The sequence below is a fragment of the Misgurnus anguillicaudatus genome, chromosome 1 (assembly GCF_027580225.2).
Source record: "Misgurnus anguillicaudatus chromosome 1, ASM2758022v2, whole genome shotgun sequence".
In the NCBI taxonomy this organism is placed as follows: Eukaryota; Metazoa; Chordata; class Actinopteri; order Cypriniformes; family Cobitidae; genus Misgurnus; species Misgurnus anguillicaudatus.
The window spans coordinates 30,410,587-30,435,407 of record NC_073337.2 but is presented as its reverse complement, the minus strand read 5'-3'; the positions used below and the strand labels follow the sequence as shown (position 1 = coordinate 30,435,407).

General features: G+C 37.4%; 2 protein-coding genes and 1 pseudogene across 2 annotated transcripts; 2 read left to right on the top strand and 1 right to left on the bottom strand.

The window, feature by feature from the left end:
• The window catches only part of LOC129431932 (uncharacterized), a 496,207-nt pseudogene that overhangs the window by 5,572 nt on the left and 465,814 nt on the right, over positions 1–24,821 (bottom strand).
• LOC129431956 (histone H4) lies at positions 665–1,049 on the top strand. Its single transcript, XM_055190079.2, has one exon. The coding sequence runs from the start codon at positions 692–694 to the stop codon at positions 1,001–1,003; it is 312 nt and encodes a 103-aa protein (XP_055046054.2). The 5' UTR covers positions 665–691; the 3' UTR covers positions 1,004–1,049.
• LOC129431948 (histone H2B-like) lies at positions 1,857–2,421 on the top strand. The gene has a single exon (XM_055190071.2). The coding sequence runs from the start codon at positions 1,900–1,902 to the stop codon at positions 2,272–2,274; it is 375 nt and encodes a 124-aa protein (XP_055046046.1). The 5' UTR covers positions 1,857–1,899; the 3' UTR covers positions 2,275–2,421.

The window sequence follows — 24,821 nt, the reverse complement described above, 5'->3', positions numbered from 1 at the left end:
TCTAGTGAAAACTCATTTATAATTGTTTCAAATACTGTTTAATTTATAAATTCTGATCAACAGTGTTGATCAACTCTGATCAAGTGTTATCTGCCAGACAACATCTCACCAATTTTTAAACCAATTCAGATTATTATCCAGTCTTCAGTTTAGTTCAGCAGGGATGTTTTCTGTCTATGACTTAACACTATAACAACATTAAGGGGCAGTTTCCCGAACAGGGTAAAGAGTTATCCAGGACTATGCCTTAGTTATGTTAGGCCAGCAAGTAGTTTTTACGAGCAAACCTTACAAAAAACGTGCAATTTGAGACAAAACAATGGCATTAAAACATTGATTTTAGTCTGAGACCTGTCACCCCTAAATGTTTTAGATTCTTATGCATAAATGTTTCCTATTGTGCTATACAATTGTCTTTGATGGCATCTAGTTTATATTTACTTTAAAATAATTTTTAGAGAATCTTTAAAAAGCCTTTTGGAAAGGTACACAATGAAACGATTTACTGAAGACATGGGTAGTGTGGAGGGGCGGAGCTGTGAACTGCAAAGGAAACCCATTACGTGACGTGCTGCTGGCACCGCCCATGTGTGTGTGTTTTTCTACCAGGTCCTGTAGGCAAATGTAAAAGTCATTCCTTGAAGCGGTTCTCTTATATCTTCAGTTGTTTGTAGAACGATTGTGGTTCATCATGTCTGGAAGAGGTAAAGGCGGTAAAGGACTCGGAAAAGGAGGCGCTAAGCGTCATCGTAAGGTTCTGCGTGATAACATTCAGGGTATCACCAAACCCGCCATCCGTCGTCTCGCTCGCCGTGGTGGTGTCAAGCGTATCTCCGGTCTTATCTACGAGGAGACTCGCGGTGTGTTGAAGGTGTTTCTGGAGAATGTTATCCGTGACGCCGTCACCTACACCGAGCACGCCAAGAGAAAGACCGTCACCGCTATGGATGTCGTGTACGCGCTGAAGAGACAGGGACGCACACTGTACGGTTTCGGAGGTTAAACGATTAAAAGAAAAACAAAACCCAACGGCTCTTCTAAGAGCCACCCACATTATCACACAAAGAGCAAAACCTTTATTGTCACGTTTCAGAGTAGTTAATTTAAATAAGGAACTATATGCTTGAAAAGCATATTGTCTGTATAATAACTTAACCATACTCATTGATGTCATAACTTCATTTATATACATTATGTGCTCGTGAGTGGATAATCGTTTAATTTACAACAGAATTTATAGGGGTGGTTTATCGGACAGGGATTGGACTAGTCCTAGACTCAAATAAACGTAAGAGCTGTCCAAACTGAAAACAACATATCTTAAAATACACCAGTTCACTTTGTTTTGCCTCATAATGCACACTAGTAATGTTTTTAGTAAGGCATGTTTGTTAAAACTAGTTATATTTCCTAAGTAAACTAAGGCCTAGTCCTGTTTAAGCTAACCCCTGTCCGGAAAACCACCCCATATACTACAACTAATTGCAGATGATATCGTTTTGAAGGGATCACATTTTGTTATTTGTGTTCTCGAAGCACTGGGGCTGAAAATAGAAAATAAAAAAGCATTGTGCTCAGACAAACTGATAAGAAACTGTTTATGTGTGTGTGATAATTTCCTCGTGTTAAAGGTTAATGTAAATCCACAGAAAAAGAGCGGGAAATTATAACAAAGGAAACTGAATCTCTTGGGGGAGGGGCGTTTTCAAACACGAGTCTGCAGGAGAACCTCTTTCATTGGCTGCTTTTCAGACCCGTCAACTATGAGGTGACCTATGGAACCAATCAGAGCACGCGCTCGGGATCTCTGAACATTTGCATGCTCGTGTGAATAAATCCCCCTGCGTTCTTATCCCAAACTATTCAACTTTGAGATTTACCTAAAGAAGCATCGTCATCATGCCAGAGCCAGCAAAGCCCGCGCCCAAGAAGGGCTCAAAGAAAGCCGTCACCAAGAGCGCCACCAAGAGTGGAAAGAAGCGCAAAAGGTCCAGGAAGGAGAGCTACGCCATCTACGTGTACAAAGTCCTGAAGCAGGTTCATCCCGACACCGGCATTTCTTCAAAGGCGATGGGCATCATGAACTCTTTCGTCAACGACATCTTTGAGCGCATCGCCGGTGAGTCTTCTCGTCTCGCTCACTACAACAAGCGCTCCACCATCACCTCGAGAGAGATCCAGACCGCCGTGCGTCTCCTGCTGCCCGGTGAACTCGCCAAACACGCCGTGTCTGAGGGAACAAAGGCCGTCACCAAATACACGAGCTCCAAGTAAAGCTGAAAGTACCCAATCTGAACCCAAAGGCTCTTTTAAGAGCCACCCACAGTTTCCACAAAAGAGGTTTCGATATTGCAATTCGATGCACTTAACACGTATTTTAAATACATTGTGAAGTTCAACATTGTTTCTATAAATAATGAATTCATGGTGTTTAAAATATTACACATGTCGTGTGTACAGTGAGGATTTATCCATGTATACGTTCAGTAAGTTCTGTGCTTTGCATATGACATGGCAACATGATACTAAATGATAGTTCACCCAAAAATGAAAGTTCTGTCATTGACTCACCCTCATGTTGTTACAAACCTGTATTATTTTTTTTTGTTCTGATTAAAACAAAGATATTTTGAGATGTTTGTATTGTAACCAAACCGTTTGTAGACCCCATTTACTGCCATCGTATATTTTTTTCTACTATGGAGGTGAATGCATTCCACAAACGGTTTGGCTACAAACATTTCTCAAAATATCTTCCTTACTTCCAAAAACCTGCAGCTGTCAGACTGCTCAGACCCTGTTGTGGCACTAAGTACTTTTCCACATAAAAAAGAGTTTAAATAAATATGAACGCTGCAGTGGATTTTAGCGTATGCACACGTTATAAATGAGACCCAGGAGTAGACAGACTAAGATAATATAACTTTACTGTTATCAGGCAGTAGAGGGCACGCATGTGCAGTATTTTCTATCATTTCCTGAAAAGTTCTTAACACTGCATTAAGGAAGCAAACGAGTTCGATTATTAAGGAATGTGTAATATTGAACCACATTCAAACAGCTACAAGTACATTACCAAAAACCAAACTGATATAAACTCACAATGATTAAAGGAATATTCCATTTTCTTAAAAGAAAAATCCAGATAATTTACTCACCACCATGCCATCCAAAATGTGGATGTCTTTCTTTGTTCAGTCCAGAAGAAATTATGTTTTTTGAGGAAAACATTGAAGGATTTTTCTCATTTTAATGGACTTTAATAGAGCCCAACATTTAATACTTAACATGTAACAGTTTTTTTCAACAGAGTTTCAAAGGTCTTTAAACGATCCCATACGAGGCATACGGGTCTTATCTAGCAAAACGATTGTTATTTTTGACAAGAAAAATAAAAAATATACTCTTTTAGACCACAACTTTTCGTCTAAGTCCAGTCCTGCGCGACCTAACGTAAATGCGTAGGGAGGTCACGTGTTACATATATAAAACGCACATTTGCGGACCATTGTAAACAATAAACTGACAAAAACACATTAATTAGTATCAGTTGACATACAACAACGTAGGAACGGTCCTCTTTCAACACACATGTAAACACTGGGGCGGAGTTTCACGTTCGTCCTCTGTGACCTCTTGACGTGATGACGTATTGCGTGGGGTCACGCTGCCGCATCACGACCGGATCTAGACGACAAGTTGTGCTTTAAAAGTGGATATTTTTATTTTTCTTGTCAAAAATGACAATCGTTTGGTTAGATAAGACCCTTATGCCTCGTTTGGGATCGTTTATAGTCATTTGAAACTCTGTTGAAACAAACGGTTAGGTGTTGAGTTGAGTGTTGAATGTTGGGCTCTATTGAGGTCCGTTGGAGTGGGAAAAGTCCTGCAATGTTTTCCCCAAAAAACATAATTTCTTCTCGACTGAACAAAGAAAGACATCAACATTTTGGATGAAATGGTGGTGAGTAAATTATCTGGATTTTTCTTTTAAGAAAATGGAATATTCCTTTAAGTTGTGTTTATTTAAGTATTTATCAATCCAGGGCTGAATTACAAAATTCCTAAACTGATAATTGTAATATAAGTAGAAAAATTTGTCATTATAATTGGTGCTTGCAACATGTCTAATATTTTAATTAAACAGAAAAGAAAAATGGGTGTAGGCTATATGTTTTCACAGTGATTTGCATACGTTTACGTCTGTTTGGAGACATTGATCTAATTGTGCAAATGAACTGTTAAAACAAAACCTATAGGAAATCCTACACGTTTTTTTTTGTCAAGGGTTATCTGCACAAACACGGAGGTAACCCCAATGCAAACCTAAATATGGTCTGTATCACTTGCATGGAGATCTTCCTGAACCACATGGTGTAGTTTTACAGACAGTTTCAAATGCAAATGCCAGACTTCAATCAACTCCAGACATTTAACATCATTTATTTATGAGGAAATGGTTTAAGAAATAGACAATACTTGTCCGTAAAATAGCTTTTAAATCAACTGTCCCATTATTTTGGGAGTTACATATTAAACTGTAGGACTGTATAAACCTTTTATTCACTTTGGATGTGACCTCTAAGTAAAGCTGTAAGTATGCAGCCAATATTCATTATATGAATAAATGATGGTAAACAGATAAAATAACACAAAATGTGCCTCTGTTCCAATAGCTGACTGTATACTGTATGATGTCAGTCATTTTAACTAGGAATATAGTGTTAGGGGAGCAGACTCCAGATATGTAAATATATCCAACCTGATATGCAATTTAAATTAAGGACGTATGCAATTGAGTTTGACAGCCAGTGAACACAATGCTCCTTCAATATGTAAAAGAGCAAGAACATTTAGCTAAAAGCAAATGATCTGCTGGAGTTCTTAAATGATGTTCAATGTCTATTATATTTACTATCTGACCTCAAATACGTTTAAGTGTTTATGTTGTGAATGGTGAAACAAAAGTAAACTAGTTTAGCTCAGACTATTTCTAAATCAGAATGATTTTGTTGAAATGTTTTTGTTTAAATATAAGATTTGTTGGTGGGCACTGCTTGTCACTTTAATGTTGGAAAGACTCCAACATAATGACGCTGGATGTGAAATCAGGTTGACTTGGATATGGCGACCAAAACAAAACTCTGACTTGGCGTCAGCCTCCTTGCCAGTGTTGGGTTTAGATGAAAAATTAGACTTTAAAGGGGAGACTTTTTTAGATGTAAAATAAATCTTTGGTGTCCCTGGAGTATGTATGTGAAATACCTCACAAATTATTTATTATAAAATGTTTAAATTATGCAAATGTGAGCAAAATGTGCTGTTTTGTGTGTGTCCTTTAAAATGCAGATGAGCTGATGAAATGCAAACACTGATCACCATAATGGTGAATTGTTGAAATTGAAACTCAATTGTGCTGTAAATATTTTTTTCACTCTCTCTGCACTAAATGGCACTGCCCTGGTTGGAGAGAGCGAGCGAGAGAGAGAGAGAGAGCGTGAGCGAGAGATAGAAAGGTGGGGGCCGGGAGACCGTGAAGATGATGCACGCGTCATAAACTCATCATCCAGCGCGGCAAACTGGATCAACTGCAGCACATACTGAGGTAACTGAGCAGCCAGGGAACTACACTGCGACCAAAATGGTCGCATATGCTTATGTGCATATGTGTTTATAGCATCTAAGTTGGCTTCATTTTGCGTGTGTAAAGTACAAGGAAAACTACAAGGAGAAGAATTTTCTTGTTGCATTGTATTACTTTATTAACTTCTAATTTTTCAACTTAAGATTTGTGCGGGAAAGGGGATTGAGAACAAAGACAGTATGGAGTCTCTATTGTGCGCGTTCGCGCGACTTGTCAGTCCTTCCTTTATACTGGGGAATCCCAATGAAACACGCCCACTTCAGCGGGTTTGATCCATATATGGGCATGTTCATCACAAGAGACGTCACAATTGATAAAGGCTGCAACGACAATCATTAATAATATGCAATATAGTCACAACATACTCCGGCCCGATGAACTTGTCAATCAATGTTCATCCACTTCCAGCGGGTAGAGTAATTGTACAGGTCTCTTTAATACAAATCCAGACGGCAATCGGACAGTACATGATCGAATTTTACCATCTCTTCCCATGAATGTTTCATCAATTCGTCCCATTTTCCACATATGCTTGGGTTGCTTATAATCATGAATTAATACAACATCTCCAAGTTTAAATGGTATAGATTGATTAAATGTGTTACTCACATGGTGTGCAGAACGAAGTTCCATCAAATACTCTTTCTTCCATTGGTTCCAAAAATGAGTACTTAACCTCTGCCGATACTGTAGTCTCTTATTAATCTGAGTAGCATTCGTTTTCTCCAAACTGAAATCATGTAACGGATAGGATGGAAGGGTAGTAATCCTCTGTCCAGTTAAAAAATGAGCAGGTGTAAGGGGTGAAGGTTCAGTGATGTCGGTGTGCAAATAGGAAAGAGGTCGGGAATTAATCACAGCCTCCACTTCACAAATCAGAGTTTGGAGTTCTTCAAACTCAAGATAGGATTTTCCCAATACTTTCCATAAGCACGTCTTAACTGATCTTACCAAGTGCTCCCACATGCCACCCCACCAAGCGGCGCGCTCAACGATATACTTCCATGTAATCGTCTTGTCTGTAAACAATTCTTGCAAAGGTTTTCCATTCATAAATGTCCACAGTAATTTCAAATCCTTTTCAGCTTTCTTAAAAGTCTTTGCGTTATCAGAATAAATGACACTGCAAATGCCACGTCTGGTGATAAACCTCTTAAAGGCAAGCAGAAATGCATCAGTAGTCAAATCAGAAACAAGTTCTAAATGCACAGCTCGAGTTACAGCGCATGTAAATAAAGCAATGTATGCTTTCTTGTTTTCCGGTTTTACATAAATTGGTCCAGCAAAGTCAACTCCAGTAATTTCAAATGCTTGTGCTTCGTTGATGCGTTCCTTTGGTAATGGTGCGCTGACCTGTTGGCCTGCTTTAACGCGTGCGCGTCTGCAGATCAAACAACGTTTTACACAATTCTTGGTCATCTGTCTGGATTTCAATATCCAGTACCTTTCTCTCAGTTGATTGAGAGTGGCTTGTAAACCTGAATGCATCACATCCTCATGTGCCTTTCTAATCAGTAGTTCTGAAAATATTTCATTACCTGGCAAGATGTATGGATGCTTCTGTGTAAAGGACCAGTTCGTTTCTTGCAATCTCCCTCCTACGCGCAGAAGTCCATATTCATCCAGGAATGGTTTCAATGAAATGATTTTCGAATGTCTGTCCATATTTGTATTTTTCATCAGACTGTCCATTTCCTTTGGAAAGCTATTACTTTGAGTGTGCTTGATCCAGTACTGTTCTGCTTGTTGGATCTCCTCTGTGCACAATTGTCCATTACGTTTTTTCTGCGTCCGTGCGTTATATACAAACCGCTGTATCCATGCTGTAATTCTCAAAGCTTTGTTGAGTCCGCTGTATTTGTGCAAGTCAAACAACGGTAAAACTATACAGTTTTGATCAATAGTTGTATTCTGAACGACATACTCCAGAACGTCATCATTTTCGTTAATCACTTGAGGCTCGATTTCATATGTCTGCGCACCGGTTGTCAGCCACTCCGGCCCGTGCCACCAGAGCACTTCCTCTTGGAGCGCTTGGGCGCTTAATCCACGCGTCCCACAGTCAGCTGGATTCTCCTTTCCAGAGCAGTGTTTCCAGTTTTCCGGTGATGTCAAGCTCTGAATTTCACTTACTCGATTCTCCACAAACGGTTTCCACTGTTTGGAACTACTCCTTATCCAATGAAAAGTTATCATCGAGTCAGTCCAGAAATACATTTTATCACTCACATGCAGCTTGTTCGATATGAATTTTCCAAGTCTTGCTCCAATAAGCGCTCCCATTAACTCTAATCTGGGAATTGTCATTTTCTTTAGTGGAGCGACTTTAGTTTTGGACGCAATCAAACTTGTTGTACACTCTCCGTTTCCTTTTATGCACCTCAGATAGGCTGCGGCACAGTATGCCTTCTCACTGGCATCTGTAAATACATGCATTTCACGTTCAACTGTTGCCTCTGCGCTCGTTTCATCACATTTAATTTTGATATCATTATCCTCATCATAACGACGTGGAATAGTTATCCTTTTCAAATGGGATATCTCTGAGCACCATTGATGCCAGGTCTTTGTGAGATCCAAGGGAATATTTTCATCCCATAATATTCCTCTCTCCCACATTTCCTGAAATAGACATTTGACTCGGATAGTAAACGGAGACAAAAATCCAATTGGATCAAAAATGCGCGCAGCTGTCTGTAGGACTCCTCTTTTCGTGTCTCTTTTGTTCTGCAGAAATTCAATCAGTTCGTTAGTTTCAAACGCAAACTCATCAGTGTCTCTATTCCATGTTAGACCAAGTACTTTGAGTGGATTTGGGCCTTTGATTTCCACAACTTCTTCATTATTTCGTTGTTTCCATTCGTTTTGCAACTCAGATGAATTTGTGTTCCATTTGCATAGTTTCATGTTTGCACTTGACATTATTTCTTTGGCTCTCTGAGACAATTTGAGTGCAGTTTTCACATCATCTGCTCCTGTTATTAAATCATCCACATAAAGACATTCATCCAAAACTTTGACTTCTTCTGGATATTTCTCTTGATATTTCTTAAGATGGTGTCTGATAGTTGCAGCCAATAAAAAGGGGCTTGCTGTTGCACCAAATGGCACGCGCGTCATTCTCATAATCGCCACTTTAATTTTCTCATGAGAGGCAGGTCTCTCCTTAAACCACAAGAATCTAAGCACATCTCTATCTTTCTCATTCAGGCCAATTTGTAAAAAAGCTTTTGTTATATCTGCCATCATAGCAACTCTGTGCTGCCTGAATTTTATTAAAATGCTTAGCAAATCAGGGTTCAGATTCGGTCCCGTAAAGAGACATTCATTAAGTGAGCGACTCTCTCGTTCATGCGATGATGCATCAAACACAATTCGCAATTTTGTTGTAATCCTGTTTTCTTTGATTATAGGATGATGGGGCATATAATACACTGGATTTTCTGTCTCAACATTAGTCACCTCTTCAATCATTCCCTCAGCTTGATATTCCTGAATTACTTGATCATATTGCTCATACAACTCATCATTATTATGAAAACGCTTTACTAAACTATTCAAGCGATTTCTAGCAGTACAGTAATTATTAGCCAAATTAATGTTCTCTTTTCTCCAAGGTAAGCTAACCTAATATCTACCTTGTTGGTACTTTACTGTCTGCTCGAACTTCCGCAGCACGTCTGTCTCGGGGTTTTGTTTGATGTCCGTAATTCCCAACGATTCGGTCTCCCAGAAACTACGCAATTGGTCAGTCAGCCCTTGTTCCTCGCCAACACTGAGATGCAGAACATTTACATCCACTGTTTCAGTTGTCACACTCATTACAGGGATATGCACAATTCCTTGTATCAACCATCCAAATTTGCTATCTATAGCCACAAGTCCATGATCCACTCTCTCTGTGTGTCCTGACACAATATTCCAATAGTAATCTCCTCCGATTAGAATTCCAATACTTTCCTGTTCCATTCCTCTCACAGGATGATCCGCTACTTGGAGGCCCTTTGCTTCAAGAGAGCGTCTGATTTCTTCGCTAGCCATTTTAATGTTAGATGAACATACACTTGGGGTTTCTAATAACTCAACTTCAACAGATACATTCGTTTCATATTTCTCAGACTAGCTTTAACCTTTCTAGCTGTCATTCGTTTGGCATTTACAGAACCGAATACATGTAACTTAATTACTTCTGTACCCACTACTGTTAGGTTCAAAGCTTTAGAAATATCTTCACGGATGAAGCTACGTTGACTTCCCCCATCTAACAAACATTTTGTAATTTGTCTTTGTCTTGGTGTATCTACCCAAATAGTTGCTGTTTGTAACAGCACTGCTTTACCATTACAATCACCTGGCAAAACTGAGCATTGAGTTTGCGCAGTGTCTACCTCTGTTTTAGTCGTTGTTTCTCGTATCTGTGTTGACTGCTAGTTACAAATTGTTTTATAATGTCGTTTGCCACACTGTGCACATTCAATACCGTGTGCTCTACAATTACGTGCAATCTGGGCCCTAGACATACAAAACACCTGCCTAATCGTCTGAGCTTTTCTCTCCTAATATCCACTGTGGATTCGGTACAGTCAGTGGATCTGTGATCAGGCTTCCCACAAAACAAACAGTCACTATCATTCGGACTCCACGTATGGAATGTCACGGCAGAAGAAGCCATATTTCCGACGTTGGACCTTTTTGTCCTTCGCTCTTGCATATGTTCTTTGTTAATACCAGCACTTCTCCACTCATTATGAGACACTTCTTTCTTCTGAATCAGATTTACAGTTCTTTCTCTACTCCTCTACTTTCAAAAATTCCATCAACTCTTTTGCTTTAAGAACATTATCAGCTTCTGATTTCGTAAATTCGAGTGCAATGTCTTCTGGGATCATTTTCAACAAAATTGGACATAATAAACTTCCATAGGTGTCAGCTACAACACCTTATGCATCAAGGCTACGCACTTGTATCTCACAGTCATCATATAGTTTGCGCAGAGCGTTTACATCGGTTGCTCGTTTTACGGGAGTCATATTCAACAACTTATTCATATGGGCATTTATCACTAAATCTTTACGGCCAAATCGTTTTTTTTGAGGAGATCTATGGCAGTGTCATAATTAATATCAGACAACGCTAGACCTGCTACCGCACTAAATGCGGTGCCAGATAATAATGATTTCAAATAACTAAATTTGTCAGTCTTACTCAAACTTTCATTATCATGGATCGTTGTTTCATACTGACTCCAAAATCCTTGCCACTGACAAATCTCCCCAGAAAACTTCAAAATGACCAATTTAGGAAGATTGACTGTATTTCTCCTATTTATTCCAAGTCCAGTTCATGTGTGCTCTGTCCTGACTGGCTATCTTCCGAGCGCAAGGCGCGTCTTAATCTTGTTCTCCGAGTACTAATTGCATCCATATACTCCAATGCTGTAATCATTTCAGCTTCCAAATCCTCTTCTTTTGTTTCTGCTTCAACATCTTTATCATGTTCTCTGAGAATCTGTTCTTTATCTTGCACCTGTTCGAGCAATTCCTCCAATCTCTCAAAACATAATTCATCTTTGTCCAACTCACCATCAATCTTCTGAATGAGTTTTGTTGTTGCAGTTCGAATCACTCCCCGCTTTATCTTTAGTCGCTTTACATCTACTGGATCCATAACTTATGTTCGAAATTCCCTCGTAGTTTTTTCTTTCTTCAAACAAATTTTTAATCCAGATCAATCTTCTCCCTTTATTCTTTTTGGATTAAATCCTTATCCCGGGTTTCGGCACCAGTTTGTAAAGTACAAGGAAAACTACAAGGAGAAGAAATTTCTTGTTGCATTGTATTACTTTATTTACTACTAATTTTCAATGTAAGATTTGTGCAGGAAAGGGGATTAAGAACAAAGACAGCATGGAGTCTCTATTGTGTGCGTTCGCGCGGCTTGTCAGTCCTTCCTTTATACAGGGGAATCCCAATGAAACACGCCCACTTCAGCGGGTTTGATCCATATATGGGCATGTTCATCACAGGAGACGTCACCATTGATAAAGGCTGCAACGACAATCATTAATAATATGCAATATAGTCACAACAGCATGCAAGCACGTTGTGTCTCTCCCGTTGAGTGTCCGTTCACGTGCTCTCTGTTTCTCAATGAATTGGGTGCGACGCGAAGCAACCTCAGTGTCACATTGTATCCTTTCATGTTTCTGAACTTGAGCAGAGTTTTACCATTAGAGGTCTTTCTTCACTGAGGACGCGGGACCTGTACGGTTCCGGGTTTATATTTTAAATGGTCAGTCGGGTCCGGGTCGGTCTTAGTTCATTACTTCGGGTCCCAAGTCTGATTAATATTGTGTGTAAAACCCGAGTCGATCGGAGAACGGCCGCTAGCGCAAAGCTCGAGTGCTGTTTCAGCGTGCCTCCGGTTTCTTTGGCGATAACAGCTGGCTCTTGTCACGACCACGCGCCGCTTCATTTTTTCTTTATCCCACTTTTTTATAATCTTACAATTAATTGACCATATCTTTACTAAAATCTAAACAGTTTGCACAGAGATTGTAGCAAAAAGCAGTGCTAATACTGAATGAGCAAAGCTCTAGCTGACTCAGGATATAAAAAACGCAAAGCTGTAATGTAAAGTCTGTCATCGGGACAGCAAGTAGACTTTTAAGTCTGAAATAATGAGTGGATTAAGCTTTTTTAATCGGCAAAAGAGAAATAGAAAGCAGAAGCAAAAGTGCCTAACTAATAGAAATTATTAACATTATAACATCAGTCACATTTATAATCTATAGACCTGCACTGTCTATTAATATACTGTACATAGTATTGTATATAATTGAGTTTGATAAAAGGGGTCATCAAATTGCTTCATATATCAGTGCAAAAACATAAAGTGTTTTCGTGGTGCTTTAACAAACAGTGTCAGCTTTGTTTATGGCAAAGAAAGTTTGGGGTGGTTAGATTAATGAACTATAATGTGAAATTAATATTAATGTTTAATAAATCAAAGTATTGTGTTGTGTCACACATTATTAGTTCTTTGTCACATGTATAGTAGACCATTTTTTGTCGGTGGATATAATGATTGCCCTTTTCACGAGCTACCACCACAAGTAAATTTCAGATCTGTGGGAAACACTGATTATCCAACTTATAAAACCTGGGGGCATCCACCAAGGCTAAACATTAAAATCTCTGTGTATGTTTTGATCAGGGCTCTGAATCTGATCTCTATCAAAAATCCTTCACAAACAAAATGCAATTATCTCAGGTTTTTGCTCAAAATTTTGTCAAAAACTCAAAACCTTCCCCATCTCTGATAGGTGATAAAAAGACAACAAAGGAACTTTTTTTTGAAAGCACAGAGTCTATTCCTTCATTTATTACATTGCATGGTTATACATTTAAAGAAGAACATTTTCTGGAAGGCATTATAGTTTTGTGAAAATCCTAAAAAAAAGCTGGCACTGGCTGGTAACTTTAAAAAACCTGGCGGGGAAAGAGTCAAAGGACCCAAAATTTAAAAAAAATAATCATCAGGAAAACAATAAGGGTTCGCATCTACAGTGCAGGCTCTTTTGGTTTTGCACTCTAAAACCCTAATTCACGAGTTCACGCTTACAAATAAGTTGGATAGATTAAATTAGCGCTGTCCGGGGAGAGGGCTCTGAGCTCAGAAATGGGCCCAAACGCAGAGTACCCCCTCCCCCTGGTTTAGGAATTAACCTGGTGAGTGAGAGGAGACAGTGTGGTGGAGAGATTCTGAAGACTGCAGAGGATCTTTGGAAAGTTAAACTGTGACTTACATATGGCTTGCCTTTGTGCTGATTGGGTAGATATGATTGAGGACAGCTGGTGGTACTAGAGTATATGTTGTTTACTGATTACAGACAGCTGGAAGTACTTAAGTGGTTTATTTGACGTGCTCTTCCCGAACTACGTTAATAAAACATCATGAAAAACAATGGGGCCCTTCATACTATCAAAAAGAAACTAAGGCCTAGTCCACACGGACACGGGTATTTTTATAACCGTGAGTTTTTTCACGCGGTGCAGCCATTCGTCCACACGAAACCACAGTATCAGGGCACTGAAACCGAGCAATATTTGAAAACCCCGGCCAGGGTGAACTTTTTAAGAGACCCCGGTTACAGTGGTATCGTGTAGAGAGTAAAACCGGGGGTTTTGCCTTGCGACGTCAGAGTGTGCGCCGTTATCCACTGTGTTTGACATCAAGATTGTGCGCCGCTGACTGCTTTGTTGATGATTCTGTGCAATGGCGGACGTATCTTGCTAATAATAACTGTGCTAACAGGGCTTCTAACATGTATACAGATAGATGCTCAGTTATCTCACTATATTGCGGAACACAATTTGGGTTATATCCCCGCCTGCTGGTGTGGCATGCTCTTGACAGCGCTTTATAGCGTGCTTTTGCTTTATCGTGTGGATGAATATTTAATTTAAACCGAGCACATGTGGACGGGATTTTTTTTTAGGGAAAACTCCGGTTGTGGATGTACCCGTGTCCGTGTGGACTTGGCCTAAAACTTTCCATCGTCTTTCTGAGCATCTGAACTGAAAGCAGTTTTGTTGCTGCTTTCCTATTAAGACTACTGTAAAAACACTTATCTAACATCTTTGCATAAACAAAACCCTCTCACATAAACACGTTTACAAATAAATTCCAGAAACTGCCTAGCAACATATACAGTTGTGTAAGTTTACCAACACTGGGAAAATTTATGATTTCTTGGCAATTTTTCAGAGAATATGAATGATAACACAAAAGCTTTTCTTTCACTCATGGTTAGTGTTTGGCTGAAGCCATTTATTATCAATCAACATACTCTTTTAAAACCATAATTACAAACAGAAACGACCCAAATGATCCTTATGAAATGTTTACATAACATCAATGACAGTTTGAAGTCTTTTGTGGTACTGTAGTTGTGGGTGAGGCTCTTTATCTTCTCAAATGGTATAGCTGTCCATTCTTCTTAGCAAAAAGCCTTCAGTTCCTGTAAATTCTTGGGGTGTCTTGCATGAACTGCACGTTTGAGATCTTCACAGAGAATGGCTCAGTGATATTGAGGTCAGGAGACTCCAGAACATTCACTTTATTCTGCTGTAGCCAATGACAGGTCCACTCGTTCTTGTAATGTCCAAGCACATCCCATGCCTGCTTCCGGGCTGATGAGTGTAAATTTCCTCCAGTATTTTTTGATAACATTCTGCATTCATCTTGCCATCAATTTTAACCATATGTTTGTGCATTTGGCTCACACATCCCCAAAACATCAGCAATCTACCTCTTTGTTTCACAATGGGAATGACGTACTTTTGATAATAGGCCTTGTTGACTTCTTTTGCAGCGTTTATGGTTGTGGCCAAAAAGTTCAATTTTGGTCTCATCACTTCAAATGACTTTGTGCCAGAAGGCTTTGTGCTGTTTGGTGTATTGTAAACGGGATACTTTCTGGCATTTGCTTAGTAATGGCTTTCTTCTGGCGACTCAACCATGCAGCCCATCTTTCTTCAATTGCCTCCTTATTGTGCTTTCTGAAACATCCACATCACATATTTTTTGGAGAGTCCCGTATTCACCTAAAGTTTGATGGGGGTCATTTGGGTAGTTTCTGTCATTATGATTTAAAAAATAGTAAACGCATTGATTGATAATTCCAGAAGATTCCCTTAGTAACAGACGTCATGACGCTATGTGAGGATACATGACAGTGTACTTTTATTCTCCAGAATGCTATTTGAATATAAAGCCTCATATTGTAAACCAAATCTTAATGAAAATCAGTCAAACTTTGCATGAAGACTATTGCATCATTATTAATGTAGGATATAAACGTAGAGATTGAAGAAGTGTAGACAGATTGATCTTCAGTCCCGACCGTTGATGCAGGTAAACTAATATGTTTATTTATTTATTTTTGTATTTGCAAAACTCCTTTAATTTAATGAAATGTATGTTTGTCATGTTTCAGTTTGATGCATGTTTCAGATTTGTTAAATAAATTAAATCCATCAAAAGTGGAAATGCTGATTCATTTGCTGCTTTTCTCAGGTCAGTGTGAATATTTACAGTGTCTGTTTGTATGTGCACATGTATTTATGCGTATATGTTAAGGCTGCAACGGTACACCAAGTTTGGCATGTACCCTGTTTTCCATCAGGGTTGAGTATGATTTCGTTACAATAAAGAAAAAAATAATCTGTCTTTTAATTTCCATATCTAAAATCTGTAAAGATTACTTAACACATTTTTAGTTGTAAATTGCAGCACACTTTGATGTATCAAGCTTTTAGATTTGTTTACCATTGCAGCCCTACTTTACAAACCCAATATGTTTGATCTAAAGACTAATACTTTTAAACTGTAATGTACTAGTGTAATTAGTTTTGTAAATTAAAAGATAGCAGTGAGTTATTAATTAATGGTGCTTACATTTTCTATCAAACTAATATTAATAATAAACAAATAATAATAGAAAATAGTAGCAACATAAATAAATAAATACATATCTATGATTGTCATAATGAATGTGTTACCATATGCCATTCATTAATTGTTCCATGTATTGAGTGTAAAATAGTTTGGGACTTTATTTATTTATTAATTTATTTTTCAAATTGTCTAAAGCTGCAGTTGAGATATTTCAGACAGAGTTTACATAAAGTTTTCTGTAAAGTTGGGATTGCACACTTGTGTAACCTCTAGTGCTCGGCAATATGGCCAACAAGCCAACTAAAAAAATCAACACAACCAATTTTTCAATATTAATTGAAACAATGTTTATCATGATATTTCATAATCAGAACAATGAGAACTTCATTTGAAATCTAAACGTAATACATTGTAACACAGCAATCAAAGGTAAAATGACAGTCAACTTTTGTTATTCGTCAGCAGACATTTGCTTAACTTAGCAACCTCTTCTATACATTACATTAATACTACGCTTGCTTGTACGGTTTAATCTGCTGCTTATGTTGTCCATCAAATTTTCAAGTGCTACAGTTTGTAAATAAAGTTGAATTGAAAAAATTAAGTTACATCCATGTATATAAAGACCTGCTATAAAATCACATTATTGTTCTTTACTTATGGTAACGTGCACTATTATGAGCAAAAAACAAAAACAGGAACAGAATATTTTAAAAAGATGCAAATACTAAATGGGCAAACTATGTAAGGTCAATTTGGTTAATCTGGGACTTAATCTGACTATCAAAAACATTAGGTTAACACATTAGACTTTTCTGAAATCCCTAATTTTTTTTTTAGTTTAGAGCTTTATCTATCCATTTGGGGCAATTAATTCAGGCAACCGTGGTGCTCACATATACAACAATCAGATTACAAATATTTAAAATGAAAAACAGAGTTAAATAAATAAAATCAATTATAAAAATAAATCATCTAATTCAACTAGATTTGTTACATAAGCGTATTGCTTCTGGCACAAAAGTAAATTTGTAAAGTCATGATGTTTTCTAACCACCCTAGAAGAAATAATGTAGTTATTATACCCAAAAAGAATCTGCCTGGGACAGATCACTTTGTAATCGGGGACATATCGTATGTATAAGGCCTAGGAAAGCCTATATTCACCACTTTATGCATGCCAACAACAATATCATCAATTTTAAAAAAGCATTATGAAAAAATTACAAGTAAAGAAAACTCAATAAGAAAATGTATTCCAATATCCGTAATAATATTGGTGTAATTCCTCCCCTATTTACTAGGGGGAGATAGAGAGCGCTTTGTTTTATAATAAATACATTTCACAATAAAAGTAAAAAAAACACAGGATTAACCACCTACTGTGTTAATTTATTTAATACATCTTAAACATTGTAGTAACAGAAATTTAACTAAAATGTAAAATGTACCATGAAGGTTGTAAAATGTTTATGCACATTTAAGTCTATATAAGTCTACTTACTATATGTAGTCCATAAATGCATATTCCCTTCATTTGAAGACTGTCTCAGAGTACCCAAAGCATATTAGCAAAAAAAAAAAAAGTTTCAACACGTTAATGCATATTTTGTTCTTGAATAGACCACAAACATAATTTGACAACAATTAGGAACATTGTCTTATTTACGATAGATTTATGTACATAGAACATGAATCTATGTCACTGACCTTGTCATGCAATCCCAAGGTAGCTTCATGATTGACAAGTGCCCTGACCCCTCTCTGTGAAATCACCCCGATTAAGTCATATGATATCAGTCACATGACATCCATGCTAAAATTATAGTAAATTTCACTTTGACTCAATTTTTTTACAACAGGAAATAAACACACTTGAGATAAATGTCCCAGATTACTAGAAATTCACCCTACAGTGAAATGTATAAAGGTGCTATATGGTCACGAATAGAAAATAGTCAATTGTATGTATTAACAATAGATCCGACATTAATCATCTTCTCTTTGATTATATTATTACATTTCAAATGCTGCCTATTTGTTAAGAAATAATGTTAAAATGTAAATGAATCACATCCTGAAGTTATAATGTGTCTTACTGAAGGCTGAGATGTAGCCTATATAGTCAGACATATAAGCATTAATTTAATTAGAATTAAAAGAGAGATATTTTTAACACTGATTTAATAAAATTTAGGGGCTGTTTCCAGGACAAGGTTTAGATGAATCCAGTACCAGGCCTTAGCTTTATTAGGTAATTTAAGTGTTTTTTACAAACATATCTTACAAAAACAATACTGGTGTGCATCTTGACCCAACCCTTACGAAAATTAAGCATGGTTTTACTACAGATAAATAAAAACATGGTAACTGTAGCAAAACCATGATAGGGTGACCACCTGCTAATAAGCCCAAGGGGGGACAAGGGGTCTGTTTCCGAGGGACAATGTGGGACACTCCATGGCCCGGCGGTGCACCCAACCCACGGGCAGACTTATTGATAGTGGTTTACCCATGTTTAGCACATAACACCTTACACTGCACAAAAATTATTAGTATTTTTGTCTTGTTTTCAGGAAAAAGATCTGAAAATTCTTAAATTAAGATGTTTTTTCTTGATGAGCAAAACGACCCAAGAAAATAAGTCCAAAAACTTAGACCAAAAATATCAAATTTTAGTGATTTTGTGCCCAAAACAAGCAAACAATCCTGCCAATGGTGTAAGCAAAAAAATCTTGAACATTTTTCTTAAACACTAAATTCAAGAAAAATGTGCCTACCCCATTGGCAGATTTTTTGCTTGTTTTATGCACACATTTAAATAAAACTGAAAACAAGACAAAAATACTAAGATTTTTTTTCTTGAAAATCATTTTTTGTAGTGTACATTTCATATTAATAATGCCCTATTATCCCTAAACATGTGTAATTGCTGATGTACGCTCATGAATTTAGGGCAACCAATGTGTATTTTTTTAAATAAAGATTCATAATATTTTGAACATTCAATGAATTGACAGATGCACTTCCACTTACGATTTACTTTAGCTATTTAATTTATTTTTCATTACAATTTATTCACTTTAAATAAATTATAATATAAAATTATAGAATTAACAGGATTTGAAGTTGCTCAATAACACAGGAACAGTTAAAAAAAAGTCTTAACTCACAACTCCAGATGTTCACGGAACGAGAAGAAGGAGGAAGGATGGTGAACTTGCATGTTAGTAAAAGCAGGCTCAGGAAAAAACTGTTCAGTGTTCTGGAGACACCTTTAGCCACAAAAATATTTATTTCCCCAGTCTTTCTTGTACCCACATCTTCTCTTTTTAATCGATGATGGCGGTGCAGACTCAGTCTCTTTCTCCATTTTTCGAATTGGAAAGCGCGCACCTAAAAGTTATGCACGTACGTGGCTGCGTGCGGACTTCGCTGTCATGACAACAATGAAAAGTGGACAACAACCTAGTCAGCAGTTCAACTCGAGGGGCAACAGTAGCGTGCGAGTGGCGAGCGAGCCTGAACTGTCAAGTAATGTTCGTTTGGCTGCCTGGGGCTCGAGGATATAGAGCGACCAACTTTTTTTGAGCAAGCATTGATTATGCGTGACACGGTCTCAATTTGCGGGACGCATGAATTGGGCTTCAAACGCTGTTTGGCAATCATGGTTTTCAAAAACCTAGTTAAACCATGTTTTTGCTGATAGTAATCAATGCGATATAGTCTACTTAAAACTTTTTGTTTTACTTGTTAATGTGTTTTAGTATTGTTTAAAAGGTTAACTTACGTAAACCAAGCCAAGCTAATATAAAAATATGTAATAAATATTACAATTGAAACTATTAATAGAATGTGCTTTGGCGGGCACCTCACAGACTCTGTGCGGACTACATGCTACCCGCGAGCACCACGTTGGAGAACCCTGTATTAAGATATGTCAGTGCAAGGTGTTTTTAAATGAAGGCAGCTCAAACATGCATTTTATTCTGGGAGTAGAATGAGACCTGTCCATGAAACCGCCCCATAATGTGAAGTATAGGCCTACATGCTTTATTTGCCTATAATTATCAAAATGCTAAATGGAAACTGAATTAATAATTACATAATAAAACTGGTTAAAAATAAAAAGTAGCTTGGATGTAGCAAGCTACTATTGATGTAGCTTAGCTTGCTACATTTCCCAGGGGGGTGACATCCTTACCCTTCAGTGTAGTGAAGCTTCATTTAGTGTGAAGTAACTGGTAGCTTAGCTCACTACATTTTCCAAGTAGCTTGCCCAACACTGGTTTTAATTTACCGTTTTAAGAATGTTACATTACATACACAATAGTAACGTTTTCAATGCTAGGATGTGTAGAACATTCTGCTAACAATGCAATTATAACGTTTTTAATCTAACTGTTTTAAGAATGTTACATTACCAACCTGATCTCACGAATTTCCTTGGCATAGTCACGGAATTTTTTGCTCGTTTTTCCGTGGCATTCTCACGGATCTCCGCATTTTCCGTGGCCCTGCTATGGACTGTCTTTTTCTGTGGCGTTCTCACGGATTGGTTGCTCAACTGTTTTGTCCTATTTTCTTGCCATTTTCGCTTCGGTTTAGGGTTGGATTTATATGAAATGACATCCTTACCCAAACCCAACTCTAACCCCAACGCCAGTAGACAATTGTTTAAAGTTTAGAAAATATAAAAGAATAAAGCAGAAAAAATAGTATAAACCAATAGTGACATACTAACACAAACACCAAATTTAACCCTAAACCGAAGCGAAAATGGTTTAAAAATAGGAAAAAGCAGTTGAGTAACCAATCCGTGAGAATGCCACGGAAAAATGAACAAAAAATTCCGTTACTATCCCACGGAACATTGTGAGATCATGTTGTTTCTTAAATATTCATAAGTACTATATAGACAGGGCTGCCGGTTTACAAACATTACAGGGTGCGCGAGCATCCAGGAGGCAGAAAGCCTGATTGGTGAGCTGATCCGCTACTGCAACAACCTTAATTATTGAAGCGTTCTTTATTGTTTGTATGTAAATAAAACTTGATATTAGTTGGATCTGTTTTTCTGTCTTTATTTTTGCAGTGTTACTGTGATACATGTATGAATTCTAACGTTGGGCTAGTAACGTAATAGTCGCATTTGTTAACATCAGGACCCAGCACTGACTCTGTTGGTACTATTATCCACGCAACAACTCCTTTGCATTTTGACTTCTTTCTGCCTGTCTCAACCAGTTAATGATGTCGTCAAGCAACTCATGTATAAATTGTGCAAAAATGTTTACTTAAAAAAAAATCTCCCTCTCGCCAACAGGGGGTGCTGCAGCACCCGCAGCACCCCCACTTCCTGCGGCCATGGGTAGGTAGCATTGTTGCCTCACAGCAAGAAGGACCCGGGTCGAGCCTTGCCTCGGTCAGGAGGTCTTTCTGTGTGGAGTTTGAGGGTTGTTAGTACTCTGGCTCCAACATTTCAAAATGTTTTTAACTGAAATCAGAGTAATAGGTCTGAGCTATTGCAGCAATAGACCTATCCAGGGCCTGAAGTTAACTTTTTTGACCACCAGCCATTGTGGCAGGTGGATTTAGAAATCCACCTGCCACAGAGACTTTTTACCAGACAGTTTTTTTTTTCCTCAATAGTGAATTATAACACTGTCTTTATTGTATGAATTTAAATATAAATATATTTTTTTTTCAGAGCTACAAAAGTGAATTTCTCTTTGTCTTAGGTTGTTTGATTAACATTAATGACACAGACTTAAGTAGGTTAATTGAGGTTACTGTCTCTTTAAGACCAGCACAGACTGGTTTTTGACTCTCTATACATACACTTAAGAGATAAATAAAAGAAAGTTACTTTTAACAGTAATGCCTTACAATATTAAGTTACTCCCCAAAAAAGTAACTAATTGCTTTACTTAGTTACTTTTCATGGAAAGTAATGCTTACGTTACTTTTAAGTTACTTTTGCGTTACTTTTTCTTACTTGGTTGAGGACTGATCTCTTTCAGGCCTTACAGGTGTTTTTTATGATCGCAAAAATGTCAAGCTCTGGCCTGCAATCTCCGTTTCTAACTCAAAGAACGTCAAAGAACGACATTTTCATGTCTAGTTTCTTAATTTTAACATTTTTCTTTCAACAGGACTTTGTCTGTTTACCCATGGCACTGCACGTAATTATGTGTTGGTCCTGGTGGAGAAGAACTGGACTGACGCACAAGCTTACTGCAAACAGAATTACATCGACCTGGCCACTGTTCAAACCACTGAAGATGTGACAAATGTAGCAACATTAGTTTTTCAATCTGCATCATCTTTAGTGTGGATTGGAATGTACAATGATCTTAATAGCTGGAGGTGGTCTTATAACAATGAGGCTATAACATATACAAACTTTTATCCCGGCGACCCAAACAACAATGGAGGTCAGGAATGCGTAGCGTCTTATTATGGCAGCTGGATTGACTTGTCGTGCTCTTTTGAGTTAGAGTTTTTTTGCTATGATGGTAAGAAATATCATCAACACGTGTTAAATATGTGAATAGTGGAAGTGGAGTCTCTCAACTTTTTTAACAAAATAGCATATATCTTGCCATAATACATAAAATCGTAGGATTCATAGAAGGTGTAATTTCTTTTGCACATGCCTGTTACTCAACATAAAATGTCAAGTTTAGTACACTGGTCACTATCAAGATAAATACACACTACAAAGAGTGTATAAATTGAAACGTATGTAGTGTTGCTTTTCAGTTAATTCGATAATGAAGTGATGATTGAGCTTTAGTGATGATGCCGCGTGGCACAGTTTCTCAGTAGCCATAAGCCCTATTTGGACGGGATTAGTTTTACAGGGGGACCTCTGAAAAAATCGTGCTTCTCAGAGGTCCTCTGTGTTTTTAATCCCGTTTGAATCGGCCATGTCTGTGTTTTTCTCTGACGACCTTCATAAGAATTCCAGAGCAATGTACCTACTGTTTTTCGCCAAACTCAGAGGTCCTCTGAGAAATTGAATCCCGTCCGGATGCAAATGCCTGTGTTTGCCCGCAATATCTTTTGAAAACGCGGTTCTTGTCATGTTTTGGCCAACGTGATCTGCCGTAAGGTCTTACTGACGTGCGTAAATTGTACTTCCTGAGTTCCATTTATTCAGATATGGATGTTTTTTTCCATTCGGCAAAATAAAATAATTAAATCAAGACGAGCTGAATATTAAACACTGTACACTGGCCACTGTAATATCAGTATAAGGTTGAGTGTACCTTATAGTGATATTACAGTGGCCAGTGTACAGTGTTTAATATTCAGCTCGTCTAAATAATTATTTCTGAGTAGGGTTCAGTATCGTAAGACATTTTCCGGTTCCGATTCCAGTTTCAGTTTCAGTTCTGTCTAACGATTTGCGGTTCTGATTTCGATTTCATTTTAATAAAATAAATATTCAAACATTATTCAACTTAAACAATTTAATTTATGTTTATTAATCACTGTTTAAATATTTTAAATGTAATGTGAATTGATATTTCATATATTCTTGTTGAAGTAGTCCTAGTAAAGTGGACATGTTGCAAGCAGTAGTTCTCAAACATTTGTTTCTTTTCTTTCTTTATTTTTATTTCGAACAACAAAAAAATATATTTAAAATAAAAATAACAAAAATAAAATAAAATATGAAAATACAATAATTGAACATACAGTAATTGCATTAACACATAAAAAAACAAAATATCCTTTTACTTCATGTGTTCGAAAAGGAGCGGGATGAAGCAAAAGCTTATTTTTTCCCACCTCTTAAAGAGCCATTCAAAAATCTATTATTTTTCAAATATTTTCTATAGTCTATATCTTCCTATTACAATTACAACTAATTCCCCCTATTTTTAAAATATGAACCTAATTTACCTTTTATTCCAAACAACCCATCACCCTTTAAACTTAATAACCAATCTTTTGACCCGCCCTCACAATCACTACTGTTCATCCTCATAACCTTCTAGTAGCTTGTTTTTATACATCTTTTTAAACTGTTTAAAGTTTCTACAATATTTAAACCCCTGCTCCAAGTTATTCCACAACCTCACCCCACATATAGTCATGCACATACTTTTTAGAGTAGTTCTTATGCTGATCTTTTTAAAGTTTAATTCATCTGTCAAATTATACCTACCCTGCCTCTCAACATGTACTGTAAATTTTCGGGAAGTAAATTATTTCTTGCTTTAAACATAAATTGTACCGTTTCAAATTTAACCAGATCAATACATTTGAAAACACTGCATGATTTTAGATTTATGCCTTTGTATAATTTTTCATCATTATACCTTTGAAAATAAATCCACACTTTTGACTTTCTTTTAGACATGTTTAAAGGCGCTCTAAGCGAATCTGCGAGACGTTAGTTATTGTTGACGTTTGAAACTGTTTTCAAACAGACGGTGCGTAGCTAACTCCTCCCCCTCCCTTCCGTGCTTTCATGAACGCGCCCAACCCCCACCCCCAAATCCTTTTTGTCGTTTATTGGCTGGAACACTTTGTTATGTTTTGTGATGCTAGGTTTGGCCACTATGTTGATATTGCCGTTTGTGAAGCCTGGGCTGTCTACAGAGATCGCGTTTTTTTACAGTTTGATCAGCGGACAGGCAGCAAGCAGATAGTGAGGAGATGTTTCCGGTATGTAACAAAAAATGTTTTATGGTCTAAAACA